The sequence below is a fragment of the Hylobates moloch genome, unplaced genomic scaffold (genome assembly GCF_009828535.3).
Source record: "Hylobates moloch isolate HMO894 unplaced genomic scaffold, HMol_V3 SCAFFOLD_1, whole genome shotgun sequence".
Lineage (NCBI taxonomy): Eukaryota > Metazoa > Chordata > Mammalia > Primates > Hylobatidae > Hylobates > Hylobates moloch.
Window position 1 is genome coordinate 231388081 of NW_026652276.1, and position 23441 is coordinate 231411521.

Consider the following 23441-nt stretch of genomic DNA (forward strand, 5'->3'; position numbering starts at 1 on the left):
TCCCTTCTTCCTGCCAGTAAGGACACACCAGGCCCCAGCCAGAGGCCCAGCTTTCCTCTCTTTCACTGTACCCCAAACATTGGGAAACTGACAAATAGGGAGTGGGAGGGGGTGTTCCTGATGGAACCATATCTTTGGGGCTCTCCTGTGCCAGCCTGCAGGCCTGGGTATGGGGGGATGATGAGGGAAGGGACAAGAGGATCCACCTGAGATACGGAGAACCACAAGGAGAGGCCCAGCCCTTTCCTCTCCACCCTGGTGGGGAGCCCATCCTTGCTCCACTCACTCCGAGGGACCACGTCAGGCCCTCCTGGGCAGAGGGAGGGAGGGTGGGAGGAAGGGGTGTACAGCGACAGTGCTGCCCTGCCCCAGGGGTGAGGGGTGAGGGTCATGGCCTCTTAAAGTAGAAGAGCAAGGTGCTGTCTTTGAGCCAGAAGCAGGACTGCGGCCGGCAGTAACAGAGCAGAGACACCTCCAGCCCATGGCCCCTGTAGAGCCACTTGACTACCACATCAACCAGACTGTGGGAAAGGAGCCAATTTATGAAATTAAATAAAGTCCACAAAGGGAGTGAGAAACTCGGGCTCAGGCACCCCACCCCGGCTGGGCCCAGCACTGCTGGAGCACAGCGCACCAGGCACCCCCACCGTCTCGCCCCTCCCAAGAGGGGACTTAAATAGGCCAGGCCCCAGCCTGGAGGCCGGGGGTCCCGGGGCCTAGGGCGGACAGAAGTCGGAGAAGTAGGGGTGCTGCAGGGCCTCTTCTGCTGAGATACGCTGGACAGGGTTACACTTCAGAAGGTTCTGGAGATGGGGGAAAGGAGGTGGCAGGTTCAGGACAGGTCACTGCCCAGAGCCCTGCCTTCCTGTAGTCCCTCTGGGCAAGTGTCCTGACCCACCCTCTACCCCGGTCACCTACCTGCAGCAGGTCCCTCCCTGTGGCATTGAGTTTTGGCACAACGTTCACCAGGGATGTTGTGGCTGGGTACATCGGGTAGGGCTGTGGAGAGGCAGGGAAGGTCAGACCAGGGGTAGGGGGAGGCAGGTGGAGGCTGCTAGGATACATCGGGTAGGGCTGTGGAGAGGCAGGGAGGGTCAGACTAGAGGTAGGGGGAGGGGTATGGAGGCTGCTAGGAATGTGAAACAAGAGTGACCCTGATGAACCATGACCCCCGCATTCCCCATCACACCTTATAGTCTGGCAGCTTGGTCATAGAGGGCCACTGCTCCTCGGTGGGCGTCCCCAGCAGCGTGTCCACAGAGTCAAGGATCACTTGGGAAAGGGCCACAGCTGCACCTTCAGGGGCAGGGTGAGGGGCCTCCGCCCCTCCTGGGGAGGGATTCCTCATACCCACCACCCACTTCTCTCGCCCTCCCTTTACCCTCCGGCTTGAGCTTGACAGAAGCAGCCCCAGGCACGTCACTCACACATCCAGCCACGCTTCCCATGACAACCACTAACTAGTCTAACCCACATGCTGCTGTCCTAGTCCTAATGAACCAGTCCTTACCCTGCTCCCACAAAATGTGTCCTGCTCTCTTTGGCTCCTTCATCCTGCCATCCATCTCTCACCTGGAGGGACACCCTCTCGGCTTCACCCCCCAGGGCACGCTGCCTGTCTCCAAGCCACACCTTCTCCAGTGTGCATTTGCACTGTGACAATCAGGGTGTCCAGCACCCCTGCTCTCTCCCCTTGCCCTCAGGAGAAGCCCTACAGACCCCATCACCCTACCCCACACCATAACTGCCCTCACCCATTGCATTCAAAGCTCCATGGGCTCTCCCCTCCCAGAGGGCTCAAGGCAGAGGAAAGCAAGGATATCGGAAGATCCTCTTCAACTGGTCATCGACATCATTGCCGGGAAAAAGAGGCCGCCCAGCATTGGCCAGCTCTGGGGGATAGACAGGGGGCTAAGATGTGACATGTGAGGGACCCCTCACTCTGAGGTACCCCCTGACCTTCCAGCCCCAGTCCCAGGGCCTCCCTCCCTTCCCCCAGAGGGGACCCTCCAGACCCTATTTGTCAACCCAAATGGGAAAGAAGGTGCCTCTGCAGCACCCCAGCACATCACCTGCAAAGATGCAGCCGGCTGACCACATGTCGATGGAAGTGGAGTACAGCTTGGCCCCAAAGAGGACATCCGGTGGGCGGTACCACAGTGTGACCACCTGGAGGAGACCCCGCCCCCGACAGGGACCTCCCACTTAGAGGACTGGGGAGGAGGTTTGAGGAGGAGGCTCAGAGAGGAGAGGAAAATAATGTTTTGGGTCCTGGGGTTGGAGCTGAGGGACTCCCTCCCCCAATCCCATATCCCATCTCCTAGCTCACCTCAGCTGAGTAACAGCGGACGGGAATCCCAAAGGCTCGAGCCAGGCCGAAATCAGCCAATTTCAGCTCCCCATTCTGAAGGGAATGGAAAGGGGACATGGAGAAGGGCCTTTAAGCAGCCTTGGGACAGCACAGACTCCATCCTCCCAGTCCTCTTCCCTCCGTGCTCCCCGTGCCCTGGCCCCAGCCTCCCCATTCCCCAACTTCTTCCCAAGAAGTACCCTGTTTATGAGCAGGTTCTGGGGCTTCAGGTCCCTGTGTAGCACATTTCGGCTATGACAGAATCCCAGGCCTTTTAGTAGCTGGAAGAGGAATGACTGGGAGGAGGGAGGGAGAAGGGAGTCAGATGCCCTGAACATGCAACTGTGCCCAGCAACGGGTCGGCTCCTCTCCTCACCCTGTGCTTCACTCCACCCCACCCACCTTTCAGCACCTGGTTCAGAGTGACACCATTCATTCGCCATCCAGGACCTGCCTTATACTGTGCTAGACATTAGAGGGACAAGAGTGAAGAAGCTGGCCCTGGTCCCCACCTTCCTGGACCATACAGCCTAATGGGCCTTGCCAGGTGGATCCTAGATCCAGCCTAGATCCCAGCCCATGCTGATCTTCCCTTCCTGGCCGCATCTGAGTATGCACGCCATGAACATCAACATAAATATCGTGCTGTAGTATCATTCAGGACTGGCTCCCTTGGAACCTGGACCAAGGCATTTGGTCTTGGGCCTAGAAAAGCACCTGGCACACAGTGAAGCATTCATTAAGTAGGTGTTGAATGAATGAATGTATCTCCTTGAACCTCATTTTCTCATCTCTCCAGTGTAAATAATATCACTGACGTCAGAGTGACACTGTGCGGGTCAAAGATGACCACGTGAAAATGCTCGCTAAGACTGGAGGCCCCTGGAGGGCAGAAACAGGGTTTTCTCATTCTCTAACACCCCAGAGCGTCCCTGTTCAGGGCCCAAACTTGGAGCCCAAGGGGTGCTTACACTGAATGCAGACTCCGACCCCAGCCTGAGGGGTCCCCCAACACCACTCTCCTCACCTTTACAATCTCAGGATCGAGGTCACCATTGCAACTGTCAAAATACTTCTTCAGGTCCTGAAAAGGGATATGAGTGGGGGAATGGGACAGAGTTTAAACTCAGTCTGGGCCCCTATACCTTCCCAAGGCTGCCGTCCCCCAAACCCCGCCTTTCACCTGGTCACAGAATTCAAAAACCAAAGTCAGCTTCTTGTCGCTGTGCAGGACGTCATGAAGCCTAGGGCAAAAAAAGGTCTCAGCCAGGCAGGTCCGCCTGACAGACGTCCAGTGTCAGCCCCCGCCTCCCCCAAGCGGCCACACCGGCAAGGAGCACCCGCCTCCCGCACACCTGACGATGTTCTTGTGCTTCAGCTCCTTGAGTAGGCAGATCTCCCGGAGGGCAGAACTCGGCACACCCTGCATATGTGAGGGGGCCGGGTGGGCAGCAGTCAGATCCCACCCAGCCCAGGCCCTCAAACCCCTCCCCAGGCCCTATCCCAGTCCTCAGTCCTACCTCATCATCGTCATCCAGCCTCACCCGTTTCAGAGCCACGATCTCATGAGTCTCCCGGTTTTTGGCCTTGAATACTGTTCCGTAGGTGCCTAGGGGAAGGAGGTCAGGGGTCAGGGTGAGGATGCGGCACTCTTCCCTAAGCCAGGAAATGCCTCCCGAGAAGTGAAGACAGCGTCTGAGTATGCAAGGGAAGGGATTCAGGGTGAAGGTAGGTGGGTGAGCTTTGTGAGTGAGGATGTGGCAGGTGGGGAGGGAGGAGAAGGTGCCCGCGGAGGCTCCAGGGGCTCGGCAGGAGGGGCGAGTGCGGTTGCCAGGGAAAGGATGTCTAAAATGAAAGCGGTGCTCCGGAAGGGTCTGGAAATAGTGAGGAGGGGTCTGGGAGAGGACTAAGGGGCTGCAGAAATATTGAGGTTGGAGGTCTGCAGCAAGAACCGAAGCTGGGGTTCGGGGTGAGGTTGTCCAAGTGGTGCTGAGGCTGGGGTGAGAAATTCAGGAAGTATCGCGGTTGGGAGGTCGGGTCTACTGGGAACGCTAAGGTTGGAGTGAGAGCCTGCGGGAAATGCTAACACGGGGAAGACTGGTGTCTGCACGGAGTGCTGAGCTCGGGGGCCAGGGCTGCAGCCGCTGCTGAGGTCGGAGCCTGTAGGTATTGCTGACGGTAAGGGAGCCAGGGCTTCAAGGAATGCCGAAGGATCTGCAGAGGAGCTCTTGCAGGAACATCTCGAGATTCCATTACCTTCCCCAATCTTTTCCAGTTTCTCGTATTTCTGCATCGCGGCGGCCGCGGGGACCCCTGCGGGCCCTCGGTTTTAAGACTCTGGCCCCGGCGTTGCAGAGGAGGCGGCACCTGAGCCTCCAGCCCCGCCCCGCCTGCCCGCGCAGGGCCTTCTGGGGCTTGTAGTCCTAAGACGACAAGGTCTCCCCGCAACGCCCGAGACCGAGGACAAGAAGACTACAACCCCCAGCCGTCTGCGCTCACGCTCTCTGCAGCACTCGACTCCGGGGCTCCGGTTCTACCGCGGAGGCAAACCCTGGACTTCAAGTCCCAGGAAGCAACGCGTGTCCGTTTTCCGGGCGCCCCGCCGCGGCCCCGTCGTTCCCAGTGTGCCCCGCTGTTGTTATTCCTTTATGTGCTCCCAGCCCTCTTGAAAAGGGCCGCTCCGGGACTACGCGTTCCAGAATGCAGCGGGGATGGGGGCGGAGCGCTCTCGGTTAGGGGTTTGGGGTTTGGCGGCCTAGATCTCGAGCGCTGGCGGCCCAGCTCTGACCTGGTTGGTGGCATTGTGTTCCCAACGGCCTCTTGACGACCTCAGCACGGGTTTCCACCTCTCCCCAAGCCACCTAGTGACCCCAGGATTGACTGGGGAATGCCTGTGAGCGATGATGATCTCACAGGGAACAGCTGACCGCAGAGCTGGGAGGAGAACAGCTGTGCCCCTTTGAGGCTGGATTTTAGTGGAGGGACACACGCCAAAGACCCCTCTCTCTGCTGGGCCCCGTTTGTTGTCTCGGAGCCCACCTGACTGCAGCCGCTGAACTCTGACATGCTGAGGAAAACTGGGTGGAGCCCTGGGGGTCCACCCCAGACCCCAGTCTCCGGAACAGGGCCCACTGGAGTCAGCCAGGGTGTGGCCGGCAGGTTGGTTAACCCCCTCCACAGACAAGACCACAGACCGATGCTCAGCTTGCAGCAGCCTCTACCTCATCCCTTAAAGGAGTTGATTATAGATTCCCTTGCACTGCCTCTCTAATTGTCTCATGATTGCATTCTTGAGGGCTATGGACCGAGGGAAAAGGATCCCAAACAGCACTACTCAGCACCGGAACCAGAGTTGCTGCTAAACACGTGTTAATTAACTCGTTTCTATCTGAATGCTTTTGCATACACAAGGGAAAAGAAGCAAAAAGTGTATTCCTTATCTGGAAGACTTTGTGATTTCGTTGGGCAAATAAGAACTACACACAAAGGTCTTGAATGATAAGTGATGGCTCTGACTAGGGTTCGATTCAGTGTGGAGGTTCCATTCAAGAGGAAGGAGGCCACCACAGCGAATCTCTGTCCCTCTCGGGAAGTGGGGAGCCCCTAACAAGTTGCCCTCTCCCAGATCAGGTCAGGGTACCGGGCAGCCAGCCTCCAGCCGCTGTCACCCTTCTCACCCGCTCGCCACCCGTCCCTCAGGGGCTTTCTTGAAGGCACGGGGGTTATTGAGGGGGGAGGCGCAAAAGAATCTCAACTCCGATACGTTTATGTTTCGACTTCCCCGAATTTCCTTGTGCCTGCGTTTTGCTGCCTGGGATCCCTAGCGTGAGAAGGGCTCCTTTCCACCCAGAGGTGCCGTAATGGAGCTAAGGGACGGCATCCTCGGGGCGCCCGAGCCCCGAGTGGGGAAGCTTGGGGCAGAGGGACGGCGGGGGCGGCCCCTGGTGCCGGGCTGTGCCTGGAAGCGCGCCCCCGCCCCGGGCCCCCGCTCCCGCCTCCCCACCCGCGAAGGCGGGACCGCGCACGGTGCGCCGGGGGGCGCGCACGCAGGGGGCTGGCCTGCCCGCGGCGCGGGGGAAAGTTGAGTTGGGAGAAGTTGGGAACGGCGGGGGCGCGCCCCGGGGTGGGCACGGGGCAGTCGTCGGGAGCGCGCGAGTGCGCCGGAGGACGGGGAGAGACCCCGAGACCCCCGGGGCACGAAGTCCAGAGCGAGCGGGTAAGCGGAGAGGTGGTGGCGGGGGAGGGCCAGGGCCGCGGAGGGAGGAAGGGAGGGGGAAGGAGAGGGGGGAACTCGGGACTCGAGCGGGGAGGGAGTGGAAGTGGAGGAAAGGGCGGAGACTGGGGCGCGGGGAACCGCGGTCTTGGGGAGAAGGATGGGGAGGCGGATGGAGTGCTGGTCGGAAGCGGGCATTCCGGGGTCCCCTTCTCAGAGTTCCCTAAAGCCAGGGTGCCGCGCCCCCTGCCACCAGGAGGGGGTAGTCTCCCCGAGGCGCCGCCGGCCCTCCCACTCCCCGGCTGGCTCCAGACCACCCCTCCCCTCCCGCCCCCACCCCCCCCGCCGGCATAGTCCTTCAGTCCCGTCCGGGGCGCCCAGACTGGGGGTTGCCCGGGGCCTCCATCCCCAATCTCCGGGTTGAGAGGCGAAGCCAGGAAAGGCGGGTGGCGGGCAAGGTCGGGACAAGGGGTCAGACAGAAGAGGGAGCAGCTGGGTGGGAATGGGAAAGACGAGCCCGGAGAGTTGGACCTGACTCCCGGGGTCGGTTTGTCCAGGCGGGGAGTTCTGTGCTGGGTGTGAGAGGCGGCACTGCCTGAAATCCAGGGTCTACTTTATCCCCCTTCGTTTCCCCCTCCAGCCCCACATGGAAGAGCTTCGGAATTTACGAGTTCACTTGGGGGGGTGGTTAATGCCCAAGTGGGGGTCCGAGGTGCTAATCCCTTGGTCAAGGGGAGAGATGCTAATCCTCTGGGCGGGTCGGGGCTGGCCCCAGGAATGTGCCCCTACCCGGATTATCGGCACCGATGCTCTGGACAGAAGCTGCTTTGTGTTCTGGGACAGCGGGGGATGGGGTGCAGAGGAGTGTGGAGGAGAGCGTCGAGGGCACAGCCTGAGGTGGGAGTGGGCACTTGCAGGTGCTCTGGGCGGACTTTCCCCACACCCTTCCCAGACTGGGTGCACTCACGCTCACCCACACCACCCGCCCTGGCTGAAGGCCTGCTGAGGGGGAGGGGAAGAGCGTGGTTAGCCAAGTTGGAGTGCTTGCCAAGAATGTGTTGCCAGGCTCCCCATCCTGGGTGACCCCCCAGACCTATATTGTTTGACCCCACACTGACTTGTCTTACTCCTAAGTCGGACACTCCCAGTCCCCAGCAACACACTGGGAGCATCGGTACCGTCACTTTTTGCCAGTCTTGGGTGCCCCCTGTGCTGACCCACTAGGAATAGGCCCCCTGTTTGCAGGGATTGGGCTCCCTCCTGCAGCTCCTTCTCTGCCCCCACCACACAGTGTCCTCCCCAGACTCCCTACAGTCACAGTCAGGAGGGTGGCAGCACTGCCACTCAGATTTTCCTGGCTCCAGGCTCTGGAGGGGCGGGATCCAGACTGCCCCTTCAGAGGCAGAATCTCAAGGTTGCGGTGCCCACCCCCTCCCAGCCCATCACATGCCCCTCCCCCATTATAAAGCTCTGCCCAGCCCATGCCCACCTTCTGTGCCTTCCTCCCTCCCACTGAGTGAGTGGAGTTGAGCTCTTGCCCTCCACCCAGCCAGCCTGCTTCCCTCCTGCCGGCCCCCACGGACCTGGGGGAGGGAAGCCTCCTGCCGGCCAGTACTGGGGAGGGGGCGCCCCCTCCCTGCGGGGGCATCTTGGGCTCTCTCCAGAGTTCTTCCACTCGTCTGCTTCCTGTCTCGGCAGCCCGGCCCCGGCTCCACGGGGTGTCTCACCCTCCCCACCACACCGTCTCTGGTCTCAGGCCCACCTCTGGTGGGTGCCCTGAGCCTGCAAGGCTCCGTTGTCTGCCTGAGCCTTCACTTCCCTCTTTCCCCAGCTCATTATCGCTCCCTCCCTCATCTCTGTTGCTTTCTCTCCGGGCCTGGGCCTTGACTCCTTTCTCCCTCATTTTTCTGCGGCCTCTCCCACCTTCTCTCTCTTCTTCCCTCTACTCAGCCTCTCGGCCCTTTTTGGCCCCACTTGCCTCAGTCCTCTCCTGTCTCCTTGTTCTTCTCTTTTCTTCCTACAAATAACTCTTCTCTGTGCTGTGGCCGCCGCTAAGGGCCACTCTGAGGCCCTTCATAGTCCAGGAAGATCCCCAGCAGCGCAGCCTGCGCGTGGTGGCTCCTGTCCTCCCAGGGCTCTCGATGGTGATCGGGCCTCTCCCCCATCCAGGTTATGCCTCCGCCTCGTTGCCCTGAAAGCCGCAGCGACAGCGAAAAGGGCTAAGATTCGGCCATGAGCAGCGCCCCCCGGCGCCCCGCCAAGGGCGCAGATTCTTTCCGCACGGTGAGTGTGGCCCCCAGGTCGCCAGCCCGACCGTCCCTCCCTGGGCAGCCTTGGATGCTCCGGCCAAGGGTCCTCGCCAACCAGGGGTATGAGCGTGTGTGAGTGTGTGTTGAGTGTGGAGACCGGCCAAGGGTCCTTGTCAACCAGGGGTATGAGTGTGTGCGAGTGTGTGTGTGTGTGAGTGTGCCATCCCTACCCTGACTTTGCATGATGGTCGTAGGGGGGGTTGGGTAGTGGGGGTATCAGACGTCTTCCAGTCCTGGGGAGGGAGTTGAGGCTGTTACCTGAAGACCTAGGTAGCTTAGCCTCAGCGGTTGAGGAACTTTGAGAACCCTGGGTCTCTCACCCAGCAACCCGTCTCAGACCCGGCCGGCCTTAGAGGCGCAGGTCAAGTCTGCACGCGGGCGAGGGTTCTGGGCGGAGCTCGCCTGCCACGACTGGCCACGCCCCCTGCCCACGTGCCACCCAGGCCCGCCCCTCCCTGCCCCCACGTGGCCACCGCTCCACATGGCCCCCTCTGGATTTTCCTAAGGAGTCTAATAATTAACCCCGTGCCACAATCAGCTCTGCTATTGGTCACTCTGGCCCAGAGGGGCACGTGACTGGGAAGGGGCGCAGGCTGGTCCCCTCCCCCTCCTTCTCAGGTTCACCCCTGCCGGCCATGGACTTCCTCCTGCGGCCTCAGGTGCGAGGGGTCTGCGACCCTCTCTCCCCATGGCGGCAAGCTCCCTGCGCCCCTCCCCGTCCCCTCGACCCACGGGGCTGCTTCTGGTGGGAGTTGGGCTGGGCGCTTGGGGGAGCCAGGGGACGGACAGGAGCCTTCCTCACAGAGGGGAGAAGCCAGCCCCCTGGCCCGCTCACCTTCTCTTATCCGGTGTTCTGCCAGTCCCAGCTGCTCCAGTCCCCACCTCGCCCCTAAGACCCGCCCTTCGCCCCAGCCCTCCTCCCCGTGCTCTTCCTCGTTCGGGCTGCTGGCACCGCCATGGAGGAGGCTGCATACCCCCGCCCTTGGAGATCCCGATGCCCTTCAGGTCCAGAAGCTCTTGAACAAATATTTGGCGGCGCCTGGAGCTGAGACCGTGGGTGGGTGGGGGGCTGGACCAAGGCTGCCTGGCCAGGCGGCTGCCGCTTAGCTGGGCTGAGCTCTTGCAAGCGCCGCATTCCCTGCCGGCTGTGCCGGCCGCTGCTCCGCGCCCGCAGGATGACTCAGGTGGGGGCTGTGGGGGTGGGGTGAGGGGTGGGGCTAGGGACCTGGCCCAGGGCTCGGGCCGGGGGCCTGGGGGCTAGGGGAGCTCTCCTGGGGGCTGAAGGGCATCCATTCCGGTCCCTGCGGGGCTAGGTTTGTTTGACTCAGACGGGCTCTGGGTCGGTTAGCTTGGACGCCTCCAGAAGTTACTTTTTGGGCTCAGCAGTTGTCCTCAGGCCAACAGGAGTTTCTTCACTATCTGTCATGTGAACTTCCCGGTTCACACGCCCTCCCTCCAGGCTGCAGACGGGCTGGACACACGGGATTTCTTCCACCTGCCCTGAACTGACTACACAGCCAAGGGGGCTGGGCTGGGATGAGGGTAGCTCAGAACCCAGGGGACAGCTGCTGGGGGGACTGGGTCTCTGCATGTGAGGGGCAGACTGCTGGGGGGGACACTGGGTGGCTGTGTTTGAAGGGATGTCTACTGGTAGGGGGACTGGCTTCCTGCATTTGAGGGGACAGACTGCTTGGGAGGACTGGGTCCCTATATTTGTTTCCTTTTTTTTTTTTTTTTTTTTTGAGACGGAGTCTCACTCTGTCACCCAGGCTGGAGTGCAGTGGCACGATCTTGGCTCACTGCAACCTCCGCCTCCCAGGTTCAAGTAATTCTCCCGCCTCAGCCTCCTGAGTAGCTGGGATTACTGGTGCCCGCCACCACGCCTGACTAATTTTTGTGTTTTTAGTAGAGATGAGGTTTCACCATGTTGGTCAGGCTGGTCTTGAACTCCTGACCTCCAGCAATCCACCCACCTCAACCTCCCAAAGTGCTGGGATTACAGGCATGAGCCACCGTGCCTGGCCTGGGTCCCTGTATTTAAGGGACAGCTGCTGGGGGGATATTGAGCCACCAGCATTAGAGGAGATAGCTGCTGGGGGGAGGGGTCCTGGGTCTCTGGCACTGGGAAGGGTGAGGTTTTGGGGTACAATTCCCAGTGAGCCCTGTGTGTTTTCTCTCTGCCTTCTTCCTCACAGCCAGAGCCAGAGAGCTTGGGCCCTGGGACGCCTGGGTTCCCCGAGCAGGAGGAAGACGAGCTTCACCGCACCCTGGGCGTGGAGCGGTTTGAGGAGATCCTGCAGGAGGCCGGGTCTCGCGGAGGGGAGGAGCCAGGCCGCAGCTATGGGGAGGAAGACTTTGAGTGTGAGGGGGCAGGCAGGGGAGGGGGAGGCAGGGGGATCAGGTTTGACCGTCCAGCAGAGAAGGGACTGGGGTCCTAGTGGGAGGAGCGGGGCTGGGGAGCAGGATGGCAGGGGAGGGACACTGTGCCTGCCACAGCCAAGTTGCCCTCCTCCCTGCAGACCACCGCCAGTCCTCCCACCACATCCACCACCCACTGTCCACCCACCTGCCTCCGGATGCACGCCGCCGCAAGACACCCCAGGGCCCAGGACGGAAGCCTCGAAGGCGCCCGGGAGCCTCCCCGACTGGAGAAACCCCCACCATTGAGGAGGGGGAGGAAGATGAGGATGAGGCCAGCGAGGCTGAGGGGGCCCGGGCACTCACGCAGCCGTCCCCTGCCTCCACACCCTCCTCGGTGCAGGTGCGCTGGGCACGGGCCCCTAGGGGATGTCGGCAGGGCCCTGGCCTGTGCACTCCTGCCCACATGGGTCCCTGTTACAGTTCTTTCTCCAAGAGGATGACAGTGCTGACCGGAAGGCAGAAAGGACCAGTCCATCTTCCCCTGCACCACTGCCCCACCAGGAGGCAACTCCTCGGGCCTCCAAGGGGGCCCAGGCTGGGTAAGTACACCCCAATCAACAGTGTCCCCAACAGACACTTCCCCTGCTAGGACAGTGAGGTGATGCTGGAACAAAGCATGAGCCTTGGAATCACCAGGCCAGGGTTCAAATCCCAGGCCTGCCCTCACTGGCTGGGCAAGTAAATTAAGCTCTCCAAGCCCCAGGTTCCTCATCGGAAACCAAGCATAATAGAACCTTTCTCACTGGGTGGCTGTAGGGATTAAGGGTGGTGTGAATTAAAGTTCTAAGTATGGTTTAGCCTGGCAAAGAACATGCGCTGCCTAAGCTGTCTCCCACCCCTGCCCGTCTCCCACCCCTGCCCGTCTCCCACTTCTGCCCGTCTCCCACCCCTGCCCGTCTCCCACCCCTGCCCATCTCCCACCCCTGCCTGTGGTGTAGTGGGAGCGATAGCCAGCACTGGCTCAGGTACTGGACTGGTGACCTCCCAGCAATTGCTGGAGGCCCCAGGGTTCAAGAGGCAAAGGAGACCCCCTCTCCTTGGGGCACTGCCAACACACTCTGGTCGGAAACCAAACGTTATCATGTGAGATGGCATCAGCATGTTGTCACTGCACCCAGTGGCTGGTTCAGGCAAAGTGTCAGTACCAGTGGATGATTGGCATTTGGGGGAAGGCTTCCTGGAGAAAATGACTTTGAACTAGGTCTCAAGGTCATTACTATCACGGACCTGTTGTTTTCTGGGTGCCAGGGAGCGTGAAGGGCTGCGGGAAGTGAAGGGCATGTTGTCCCCTCTGGGAGCGCATAACCTGCTGGGACCGTGGCACAGATGCGGGCGGCGGGTTACAGCGGCCTTAGGGGCGCCAGGATGGCCAGGAGGAGGCTGGGGCTTCCGAGAAAGCCTGGCAGCAGGAAAGGTTTGGATTTGTGGGCCAGGGCACGTGGGGGCTAGGAAAGCCTGGTCATGGGAGGGGACGTGAGCTTGGAGCTCTGGGGTCTCTTGATGTTGTGAGAGAGGGGTAGAACCACGTGGCAGGGCCCTGGCCACCCAGTGTGGCAGAGAGAAGGGAGAGAGCAGAAGCTGGCATCTGTGAAGCCTGAGGCTTACCCCTCCTCCCAGGGCAGGAAGCTGTCTGCCATCTCCAGGGCCCAGTGCCACAGACTTTATTCCTCTTGATTAAACATAGGCCCCTGTGAACCTCTTGAGTCCCATGGCTAGGGGTGTGCCAGGGGGTGAGGGGGCAGGGGGATGAATGCTGACTGTCAGGAAGCAGCGTCCTGAGCTCCTTTTCTGCACCAGGCCCTGCACTGGGATTTTTCCAAAATCTCACCCCTCATGTCACCGCCAAAGGCTGGCCTCAGCCCTGGCTGCTGAGGAGCAGTTGACGTTTGCAATGGACGTTCAGAAGGGCCTTGGGGTGACCGTTTGGGGCTGCACAGCCAGAAAAGGGGTTGGGGTTCGGATGCTGGCAGTCTGCATCCAGAATCCTCCCCCTCCCCATACCTGCGCCTCCCAGGAGTGGTAGCTAGGAGGGCCCGGAGTCCGATGTGGGTCCCCTCCCTGGCTACCCGCTGCGTGGGTGCTGGCCATGGGGGAGGAGGCCGGCTCTCTCGGGCTCACGGCCATTCTGTCTGCCTAGAACCCAGGTGGAGGAGACGGTGGCGGTGGCCAGTGGCACCGCAGGGGGTGACGACGGGGGTGCCTCGGGGCGCCCCCTGCCCAAAGCCCAGCCTGGACACCGCAGCTACAACCTTCAGGAGAGGAGGCGCATCGGGAGCATGACCGGAGCTGAACAGGCACTGCTGCCCCGGGTCCCTACGGATGAGAGTGAGGCCCAGACGCTGGCCACGGCCGACCTAGACCTCATGAAGAGTGAGTGCCAGGCCTGGGCCTAGCCCGGCACTGGTGGGCAAAGGAGTGAGAGAAAGGGGGAGCCCAACCTTGGTCCTCTGTCCCCACAGGTCACCGGTTTGAGGACGTTCCTGGGGTGCGGCGGCACTTGGTGCGGAAGAATGCCAAAGGTTCCACACAGAGTGGCCGAGAAGGGCGGGAGCCTGGCCCCACACCTCGGGCCCGATCCCGGGCCCCGCACAAGCCCCATGAGGTACCATGCTCTGCTTCATGCTCTTCCATCAACTTCCCATCCCCAGCTTCCCCCCATGACCCTGCCCCTACCTCTCAGACCAGCTGTAATCTCAAGCCTCAGGGTTGCTACCTTTGTTTTGTTGTTGTTTGAGACAGTCTCGCTCTGTTGCCCAGGCTGGAGTGCAGTGGTGTGATCTCAGCTCACTGCAACCTCTGCCTCCTGGGTTTAAGCGATTCTCCTGCCTCAGCCTCCTGAGTAGCTGGGATTACAGGCACCTGCAACGCCCAGCTAATTTTCGTATTTTTAGTAGAGATGGGGTTTTACCATGTTGGCCAGGCTGGTCTCCAACTCCTAGCCTCAAGGAATCCGCCCGCCTCGGCCTCCCAAAGTGCTGGGATTACAGGCGTAAGCTGCCACGCTGGGCCCAGGGATGCCACCTTTGGTTGTGAAGGTTGTACACTGCACAAGAGTGCAGTATACACATCTTAGAGCTTATTGACTTGGGCACTGTGATTATGCTCCCCATGGTGGATGTCATTGATTTGAGTATTGTGGTTATAATTCACATTTGTTAAAAGGCCTACAAAATGCCATTGCTTTCATATACAGTGGCCATTTCTCAAGCGCTTGCACTGAGTCACGTAGCGTGCCATGTGCTTTTCCTTTTCATACTCCTGACAGTTCTTTGAGGTGGGTATTATTCCCATTTGACAGATGAGGGAAACTGCGTCTCATTGGTTAGTCAGTTGTCCAGGGTCCCAGCTGGCTGTGGGACTGGTGCGCCTGTGCACCACTCACTGTGCTCGAGCTCTCCAGGGTCACTTGGCTCCCTCTGACATCACTCACCTCTGACACCCACCTCAGGGCTGCCTCCGGCTCTGTACCCTGAAATGCCTTCTCTTCTCTCCCCAAGGTGTTTGTGGAGCTGAATGAGTTGCTCCTGGACAAAAACCAGGAGCCCCAGTGGCGGGAGACAGCTCGCTGGATCAAATTTGAAGAGGACGTGGAGGAGGAGACCGAGCGCTGGGGGAAGCCCCACGTGGCCTCCCTCTCCTTCCGCAGTCTCCTGGAGCTCCGCAGGACCCTGGCCCATGGTAACCCCGCTCCCTCCACCTCCTGCCTGGCCAGTCCCCAGGAAATTCTCCCAAATGGCCCCAAATCTGTCTTGAGCCCCATATGATGTGACAGCCCCAGAGCCCAGAGGAAGCATGGTCCACACCCAGCTCACATTTGCATTTTTGGGCAGCAGCTTCTTGATATTCTCAGATAACAACTGAAGCCGATGTGTTTTGGTTGCGAAAATGTTCGAGAAGCTATTTTGATGTAAAGCTTTCTGAAATTCCTGGCATGCCTTGGTACCATCTTACAGATTCTGTGGAATGCGATCTAATCTGTAGCTGTGTAGACCTCACGAAATGACCACCGACCACAGATGCAGGACTTCCAAGCTCTGTGTTTGCTTGCTCCTTCCCAGTGGGTGATCACTTTCAGTTGTTGTTAAAAGGCCTCTTTCCAAGCAGCTGAGGTTCTGTGGTTTGAGGCAGCCTAGGAAAAAATTAATTTTTTTTTTTTTAAGACAGGATCTTGCTGTGTTGCCCAGGCTGGAGTACAGTGGTGCAATCTTGGCTCACTGCAACCTCCACCTCCCAGGCTCAAGTGATCCTCCTGCCTGAGCCTCCCAAGTAGCTGGAACTACTGGAACTAGGCGCGTGCTACGATGCCTACCTAATTGTTGTATTTTTAGTGGAGATGGAGTTTCACCAATGTTGCCCAGACTGGTCTCAAACTCCTGAGCTCAAGTGATCTACCCGCCTCAGCCTCCCAAAATGTTGGGAATACAGGCATGAGCCACTGTGCCTGGCTTAAAATTAAATTAAAAAAAAAAAAAAAAGTGGCTGGGCGCGGTGGCTCACGCTTGTAATCCCTTTGGGGATTACAGCACTTTGGGAGGCCGAGGCGGGCGGATCACGAGGTCAGGAGATCGAGACCACGGTGAAACCCCGTCTCTACTAAAAATACATAGCCGGGCGTGGTGGCGGGCGCCTGTAGTCCCAGCTACTCAGAGAGGCTGAGGCAGGAGAATGGCGTGAACCCGGGAGGCGGAGTTTGCAGTGAGCCGAGATCACGCCACTGCACTCCAGCCTGGACGACAGAGCGAGACTCCGTCACCAAAAAAAAAAACAAAAAACAAAAAAAACAGCTGAGGACCTAGAAACCTGCTTTTAGAATTGTTTCCCAACTAAGAGTCCATAGGCCCCAAGCAAGGCTCAGGGGCTTTGGGTAAAGGGCCGCCGTGGAAGGGCTTTCTCACTGGGCCTTGTGGTCTCCAGCCTGGCTGCCCAGGGGCGTTTGGTTCTGTTTATTCTTTAGTCTTTGTTCCTGAAAGTTGGCCCTGCCAGATGAATGACCTGGTAACTTTTGAAAGGACTGTTATTTCTGTGTGCAATGGCGAGGGGAGGTCGAAAAGCCGACAGGGAAGTCAAGAAGCTTGGGGCGGAGGGGGGTCTTCAGATGGCTCCAGGGTGGCCACACGGATGAGGCCGCAGACCAGCTGAGTTGTGTATCAGAGGGTAGAACTAGGCCCCTAGAGTGACACAGCACCTGGCTCACTTAGAGGAGAGTTTTCTAACAGCCAAGAGGGTTCAGCCAGAGTGGGCTGCCTAGACCGTCCCCATGGAGGCCGGATGCTCCCTGGAAGGGGTGTCTGACAGGCATGGCCTAGGTGGCCTCTCTGGTCACTGAGGTTCGGTGGTCTCTGTGGAGCCTCATAACGTTCCTGGGGGTCTGGGGGAGGGGAGGAACCAGAGGGTTGATGTGACCTGGGCTCACTCGAGCCCGCGTCCTTCATGTGTAGGCTGGTGTTCCAGCCCCGGAACCCACCCACCTGTCCCCAGCTGCTGCTCTCATCCCATCTCCTGCCATTGTTTTGCGACCTGGGGCTGAGGGGCCCTCTGTGCCATCTTATGCTAGGGGCTGTGCTCTTGGATCTGGACCAGCAGACCCTGCCCGGAGTGGCCCACCAGGTGGTGGAGCAGATGGTCATCTCTGACCAGATCAAGGCCGAGGACAGGGCCAACGTGCTGCGGGCTCTGCTGCTGAAACACAGGTGAGGTCCTGTGGGCCAGCTGGGGACCACACTTCATGCAGCCCACCTGCCCCGGCCCTTGTCATTGACCCTCCTTTGCCTCACTGCCCTCTGCCCCACCAGCCACCCAAGTGATGAGAAGGACTTCTCCTTCCCCCGCAACATCTCAGCTGGCTCCCTGGGCTCCCTGCTGGGGCATCACCATGGTCAGGGGGCTGAGAGTGAACCCCACGTCACCGAGCCTCTCATTGGAGGTGTTCCCGAGGCCCGGCTGGAGGTGGAGCGAGAGGTGAGGGGAGAAGCAGCCCTGTCTGGGCTGGCGGCAGGGCTGAGGAAGCCTGGGTGTGGACTCAGAGTGGGAGGGGCCTGGCTGAGCTGAGCTCTGTTCTGTGTCCCCCAGCGTGAGCTGCCGCCTCCAGCACCACCAGCTGGCATCACCCGCTCCAAGTCCAAGCACGAGCTGAAACTGCTGGAGAAGATCCCTGAGAATGCCGAGGCCACGGTGGTCCTCGTGGGTACGTGGGGCAGGTCACATGTAGGGGGTTTGGTGGCCAGGCCTTGAGGCAGGGTCCTGTAGTCTCCCTGGCCCTGCCTTGATGCCACCCCGGGCGAGGGACTGGAAGGCGGTCCTGCTGCTCTGCTCTTGCCCACGATGGTCCCACGCCCCTAGGCTGCGTGGAGTTCCTCTCCCGCCCCACCATGGCCTTTGTGCGGCTCCGGGAGGCCGTGGAGTTGGACGCAGTGTTGGAGGTGCCGGTGCCTGTGCGTTTCCTCTTCCTGCTGCTGGGCCCGAGTAGCGCCAACATGGACTACCACGAGATCGGCCGCTCCATCTCTACTCTCATGTCAGACAAGGTCAGCTACCCTCCTCCTCTGGGCCCTGCTTCCTGGAGCCCATCCTGGGCCAGTCTTGATCCCCATGACTGCCTCCCACCCACTGGCCTTGCCCACCCTCAGCTCCAGGCCCTCAGCCCTCTTTGTGCCCTCCCCGATCCCCATCCTGCTTTGGCAGCAATTCCACGAGGCAGCCTACCTGGCTGACGAGCGGGAGGACCTGCTGACGGCCATCAACGCCTTCCTGGACTGCAGCGTGGTGCTGCCACCCTCAGAAGTGCAGGGCGAGGAGCTGCTGCGCTCTGTGGCCCACTTCCAGCGCCAGATGCTCAAGAAGCGGGAGGAGCAGGGCCGGCTGCTGCCTACAGGGGCCGGGCTGGAGCCCAAATCTGCCCAAGATAAGGGTACGGCCAGGGCGGGCTGGGGCCAGGGCTGCCTCAAGGGGGTGAGGTGGGCAAGAGGGGCTGGGGCGCCCTGACGGAGGCCTGGGTTGCAGCGCTCCTGCAGATGGTAGAGGCAGCAGGGGCAGCTGAAGACGATCCCCTTCGGCGGACGGGGCGGCCCTTTGGGGGGTTGATCCGAGATGTGCGGCGCCGCTATCCCCACTACCTGAGTGACTTCCGAGATGCACTTGACCCTCAGTGCCTGGCCGCGGTCATCTTCATCTACTTTGCCGCCCTGTCTCCTGCCATCACCTTTGGGGGGCTGCTGGGTGAGGAGCGCCTTCAGGTAGGGGGCGGCGGGGACTGCCCAGGGCCTGGCCACCAGCTCCTGAGCTGGTTCCTGCACCCCTAGGAGAGAAGACGCAGGACCTGATAGGGGTATCGGAGCTGATTATGTCCACAGCGCTCCAGGGCGTGGTCTTCTGCCTCCTGGGTGCCCAGCCCCTGTTGGTGATTGGCTTCTCAGGGCCCCTGCTGGTCTTTGAGGAGGCCTTCTTCTCGGTGAGGGCTCTTCCCGCCCACCTCCAGCCGCCCCTCCTGTGCCCTAGACACTTCCCCACAGCATCCCCACCCAGAGCTCGGGACCTGACTGCCCCTGCCTCCAGTTCTGTAGCAGCAACCACCTGGAGTACCTGGTGGGCCGCGTGTGGATCGGCTTCTGGCTGGTGTTCCTGGCCCTGCTCATGGTGGCTCTGGAGGGGAGCTTCCTGGTCCGCTTCGTCTCCCGCTTCACCCAGGAGATCTTCGCCTTCTTGATCTCACTCATCTTCATCTATGAGACCTTCTACAAGCTGGTGAAGGTGGGCAGGCCCCTGCCGAGAGCTGGGCCAGGAGGGCCGAGGTCTCAGGGCCGGAGGGAGTCTCTTGGTCCCATCCTCTGGATTTGAGGCCAGGCTGGTCTGGAGCATCCCCGGGGCTTGTTGCCAACACATACACCAGGGCTTCAGATTAATCTTTTAATTAATCAATTAATTAATTAATTCGAGATAGTCTTACTCTGTTGCCCAGGCTGGAGTGCAGTGGCGTGACCTTGGCTCACTGCAACTTCTGCCTCCTGGGTTCAAGCGATTTTCCTGCCTCAGCCTCCCAAGTAGCTGGGATTATAGGTGTGCACCGCTATACCTGGCTAATTTTTGTATTTTTAGTAGAGACGGGTTTCACCATATTGGTGAGGCTTGTCTTGAACCCCTGATCTCAGGTGATCCACCCACCTCGGCCTCCCAAAATGCTGGGATCACAGGATTTAGCCACCACGCCTGGCCTTAATTTATTTTCAAACAGCAACTCGAACCAGACAGATCAATCTTTCAAAAACTCATACTTTTATTTCTTTTTTTTTTTTTGAGACAGAGTGTTGCTTTGTCACCCAGGCTGGAGTGCAGTTTTGGTGCAATCTCTGCTCACTGCAACCTCTGCCTCCTGGGTTGAAGTGGTTCTCCTGCCTCAGCCTCCCAAGTAGCTGGGATTACAGGCACACGCCACCACGCCCGGCTAAATTTTTTGTATTTTTTTAGTAGAGATGGGGTTTTACCATGTTGGCCAGGCTGGTCTTGAACTCCTGGCCTCAAGTGATCCGCCCGCCTCACCTCCCAAAGTGCTGGGATTACAGGTGTGAGCCACTGCACCCAGCCAAAAACTCACACTTTTATTTTTTTAAATCTCCTATATTTAATGGCACAGTGGCACCATTAGAGCTCACTGTTACTTCAAACTCCTGAGCTCAAGTGATCCTTCTGCCTCAGCCACCCTAATAGCTGGTACTACAGACAGGCCCCACGCCTGGCTAATTTTTAAGTTTTTTGAAGAGGCCTGCCTAGATTGCCCAGGCTTGTCTGGAACTCCTGGTCTCAAGCAGTCCTCCTGCCTTGACCTCCCAAAGTGTTGGGCTTATAGGCATGAGCCACCAGGCCCAGTCCATCTCTATTTTATTTTATTTTATTTGTTTATTTGTTTTTTTGAGACAGACTCTTGCTCTGTTGCCCAGGCTGGAGTGCAGTGGCGTGACTTCACCTCACTGCAACTACAGCATCCTGGGTTCAAGCGATTCTCCTGCCTCTGCCTCAGCCTCTCGAGTAGCTGGAATTACAGGTGCCCACCACGCCCAGCTAATTTTTGTATTTTTAGCAGAGACAGGGAAGGCTGGTTTCGAACTCCTGACCTCAAGTGATCTGCCCTCCTCCGCCTCCCAAAGTGCTAAAATTACAGGCGTGAACCACTGCACCCGGCCTGTTTTTTTATTTTAAAAAATATATTATTTTTAATTTGGTTTTAAAACTCACATTTTTTAATAACAAAGGTACATTTTTGTTAAAATGTCAAACAATCCAGGAGTGTAGAAAGGGGAAAGGCTCCAGAGGTGACAGTCAGTCTGGGCATCAGCTGTGTGTGACAGGCCACTCTGTGATCCTCTGCGCTCATGTCCTCCTCCTTTAGGCCCCTGGATCCTCTCTGGGCCTTCCTGACTTATACTAGCCGCTCAGTCTTTTCTGCCCCACACTGCCCTGTGCTCACAGCTGGTTCCCTGGGTCATTGTCTTAATTCAACAAGACAAGCTCCTTGAAAGCAGGCCAGCCTTTCCCCTGCCCCACCCCTTCCACCCAACACTCACTGAGCCCCAGGAGTCTTTTCTGCAGTCCAGCTGATGGAGGCCGTGTGGCCTCCTCTCCCCAGATCTTCCAGGAGCACCCCCTGCATGGCTGCTCAGCCTCCAACAGTTCAGAGGTGGACGGCGGTGAGAACATGACATGGGCCGGGGCAAGACCCACGCTGGGGCCGGGCAACAGGAGCTTGGCTGGGCAGTCTGGGCAGGGGAAGCCCCGGGGCCAGCCCAACACGGCCCTGCTGTCACTGGTGCTCATGGCCGGCACCTTCTTCATCGCCTTCTTCCTGCGCAAATTCAAGAACAGCCGGTTCTTTCCTGGCCGGGTGCGTGGGCTTAAAGGCCAAGAGGGGGTTAGGGGCAGGAAGGGGGGTGGCAGGAAGTCAGCGGCTGTGGTGGCAGGCCTCTGAGCGCTGTGCCTGCCCACTCAGATCCGGCGGGTGATTGGGGACTTTGGGGTGCCCATCGCCATCCTCATCATGGTGCTTGTGGATTACAGTATTGAGGACACCTATACCCAGGTAAGGTGCTGCCCGCAGCAGGCAAGTGCTGCTGCCTCTGCCACCCCGGGTCTAGGTGTTCCTCTCCAGCCTCTAAACCCAGCCTGTCCTTAAGCTTAAGCCTGTCCTTAAGACGCCAATCCCTTTCCATGGCATGCCCTCCACATTCACCTTAACCCTTGTCCCTACACTGTGTCTGCCCTGCAGAAGCTGAGCGTTCCCAGTGGATTCTCAGTGACTGCCCCAGAAAAGAGGGGCTGGGTCATCAACCCCCTGGGAGAGAAGAGCCCCTTCCCTGTGTGGATGATGGTTGCCAGCCTGCTGCCTGCCATCTTGGTCTTCATTCTCATCTTCATGGAGACACAGATCACCACGTGAGTGGTCCTAGCCGAAGGGGTGTGAGAGGCCAGAGCCCCAGGCCAGGCTGGGGAACTCAGCATGGAACCTCCAGCCACACTGGGCAATCCCAGGGACCTTAGGGAACCTTGGATGCCCAGATGGCCACAGTTTATTCTGTAGACAGCAGAAAAACCCCCTGATGTTTGCTGGGACAGGAACAGCACGTGGAGGGGCAGGCCAGCCTGGCAGGGCTAGCTGGGAGCTGTCGTGGAAGATAAGGGCTGGGGGCCCAGGTGTTGCTCTGTAACGGAATTTGAATCCTGACGGAATGGACAGGGACTGCCAGGTTCCAAAGCCAGATGGAGGGACTGGCTGGGCATTATGGAAAGACCCTGTGGTCTGCGGAGCTGAGTCTAGCCTAGGCCTCAGCAGCACCCCTCCCACTCTCAGGCTCATCATCTCCAAGAAGGAGCGCATGCTGCAGAAGGGCTCCGGCTTCCACCTGGACCTGCTGCTCATCGTGGCCATGGGTGGCATCTGTGCCCTCTTTGGCCTGCCCTGGTTGGCTGCTGCCACTGTCCGCTCTGTCACTCACGCCAACTCGCTCACTGTCATGAGCAAGGCTGTGGCACCTGGAGACAAGCCCAAGATTCAGGAGGTCAAGGAGCAGCGGGTGACGGGGCTGCTGGTTGCCCTGCTTGTGGGTACGTTGCCTCTTGCCCTTCCCTTCCCAGTGGATTCCCCAGGGCTACTGGGGCCAGGGGACCCCGGGGCCAACTCTTTCTCCTGTGCCTCCCATAGGCCTCTCCATAGTTATCGGGGATCTGCTCCGGCAGATCCCCCTGGCCGTGCTCTTTGGAATTTTCCTGTACATGGGAGTCACCTCCCTTAATGGGATCCAGTTCTATGAGCGGCTGCATCTGCTGCTCATGCCGCCCAAACACCACCCAGATGTCACTTACGTCAAGAAGGTGAGCCCCCCAACTGCCCACCGGAAGGGGTGTGCCTCTGGCCATCCTGGTCTACTTGGGTCACTCTCCAGCTGCCCCCTCCCATCTGCCCACTTCAGCCAGCCCCCACCTCCTCTCTGTACCAACCCAGCTCTCTGGCACCTAGGAATGTTCTTCCATCCCCGCCTCCGAAGAGGGGAGAGGCTCTTCCCAGCAGCAGGCTAGGGAGGAACCTGGGCTCACCTGTCTCCGCCCCCCAGGTCCGGACCCTCCGTATGCACCTGTTCACGGCCCTGCAGCTGCTCTGCCTGGCCCTGCTCTGGGCTGTCATGTCCACAGCTGCCTCCCTGGCCTTCCCCTTCATCCTCATCCTCACAGTGCCGCTCCGCATGGTGGTGCTCACCCGCATCTTCACCGACCGAGAGATGAAATGTGTAAGCCCTCCCGCCTGCCTCCCCCAGTCCCTCTTGCCTCCCTGTGGATCTGGAAAGGCCCCCCCACTTCCCTTCTTGACCGCCACCTCCCCACACACAGCTGGATGCTAACGAGGCAGAGCCGGTGTTTGATGAGCGGGAGGGTGTGGACGAGTACAATGAGATGCCCATGCCTGTGTAGCCGCCGCCGAGGGACCGATGGACGAGGGGACAGGCTGGTGGGATGGGGTTCCCCCTCCCATGCCCCTCCCTCCTTTTTATTTAAGTGAATAATTTAAAGTCCTCTCCTCCCCCACTGCCCCTGCTGCAGTAAAGTGCTTTGGCCCCCACCTATCTGTGGCCTTTTGTCTTTGTATAGGGGGGGCATGAATGGAAAAGAG

General features: G+C 59.5%; 3 protein-coding genes across 4 annotated transcripts; 2 read left to right on the forward strand and 1 right to left on the reverse strand.

Moving 5' to 3' along the window:
* Positions 1-522: 522 nt before the first annotated feature.
* Positions 523-4725, reverse strand: CDK5 (cyclin dependent kinase 5). 2 transcript variants are annotated; one of them, XM_032762220.2, is made up of 12 exons: positions 4607-4725; positions 3871-3959; positions 3706-3773; positions 3534-3594; positions 3378-3434; positions 2551-2646; positions 2330-2404; positions 2073-2169; positions 1823-1892; positions 1190-1250; positions 919-999; positions 523-803 (listed from the first exon to the last, which is right to left on the reverse strand). In XM_032762220.2, the coding sequence occupies exons 1-12, from the start codon at positions 4641-4643 to the stop codon at positions 717-719; spliced, it is 879 nt and encodes a 292-aa protein (XP_032618111.1). In that variant the 5' UTR covers positions 4644-4725; the 3' UTR covers positions 523-716. The 2 variants fall into 2 exon arrangements, with proteins under 2 accessions (XP_032618111.1, XP_032618112.1); XM_032762221.2 differs by lacking the exon at positions 2330-2404.
* Positions 4726-8733: 4008 nt separating this feature from the next.
* SLC4A2 (solute carrier family 4 member 2) lies at positions 8734-23394 on the forward strand. Its single transcript, XM_032762196.2, has 22 exons — positions 8734-8846; positions 11068-11233; positions 11392-11633; positions 11714-11832; positions 13431-13663; positions 13753-13895; positions 14791-14971; positions 16848-16983; positions 17086-17251; positions 17363-17477; positions 17633-17817; positions 17975-18200; positions 18293-18508; positions 18592-18740; positions 18845-19039; positions 20910-21164; positions 21270-21359; positions 21546-21712; positions 22128-22381; positions 22479-22648; positions 22888-23061; positions 23162-23394. Exons 1-22 carry the CDS (start codon positions 8796-8798, stop codon positions 23240-23242), a joined length of 3714 nt encoding a protein of 1237 aa, XP_032618087.1. The 5' UTR covers positions 8734-8795; the 3' UTR covers positions 23243-23394.
* Positions 8736-8786, forward strand: LOC131381269 (uncharacterized). Its single transcript, XM_058428077.1, has one exon. It carries the CDS (start codon positions 8736-8738, stop codon positions 8784-8786), a length of 51 nt encoding a protein of 16 aa, XP_058284060.1.
* Positions 23395-23441: the final 47 nt, after the last annotated feature.

Coding starts and splice junctions, on each gene's coding strand:
- CDK5 (XM_032762220.2), bottom strand. CDS start 4,643: ATGCAGAAATACGAGAAACTGGAAAAGATTGGGGAAG. Junction 2,647..3,377: donor TCGATCCTGAGATTGTAAAG/GTGAGGAGAGTG, acceptor CCCTCCTCCCAG/TCATTCCTCTTCCAGCTACT. Junction 2,170..2,329: donor TCCGCTGTTACTCAGCTGAG/GTGAGCTAGGAG, acceptor GGTCTCCTCCAG/GTGGTCACACTGTGGTACCG.
- SLC4A2 (XM_032762196.2), top strand. CDS start 8,796: ATGAGCAGCGCCCCCCGGCGCCCCGCCAAGGGCGCAGATTCTTTCCGC. Junction 8,847..11,067: donor GCGCAGATTCTTTCCGCACG/GTGAGTGTGGCC, acceptor TCTTCCTCACAG/CCAGAGCCAGAGAGCTTGGG. Junction 23,062..23,161: donor CCGACCGAGAGATGAAATGT/GTAAGCCCTCCC, acceptor CCCCACACACAG/CTGGATGCTAACGAGGCAGA.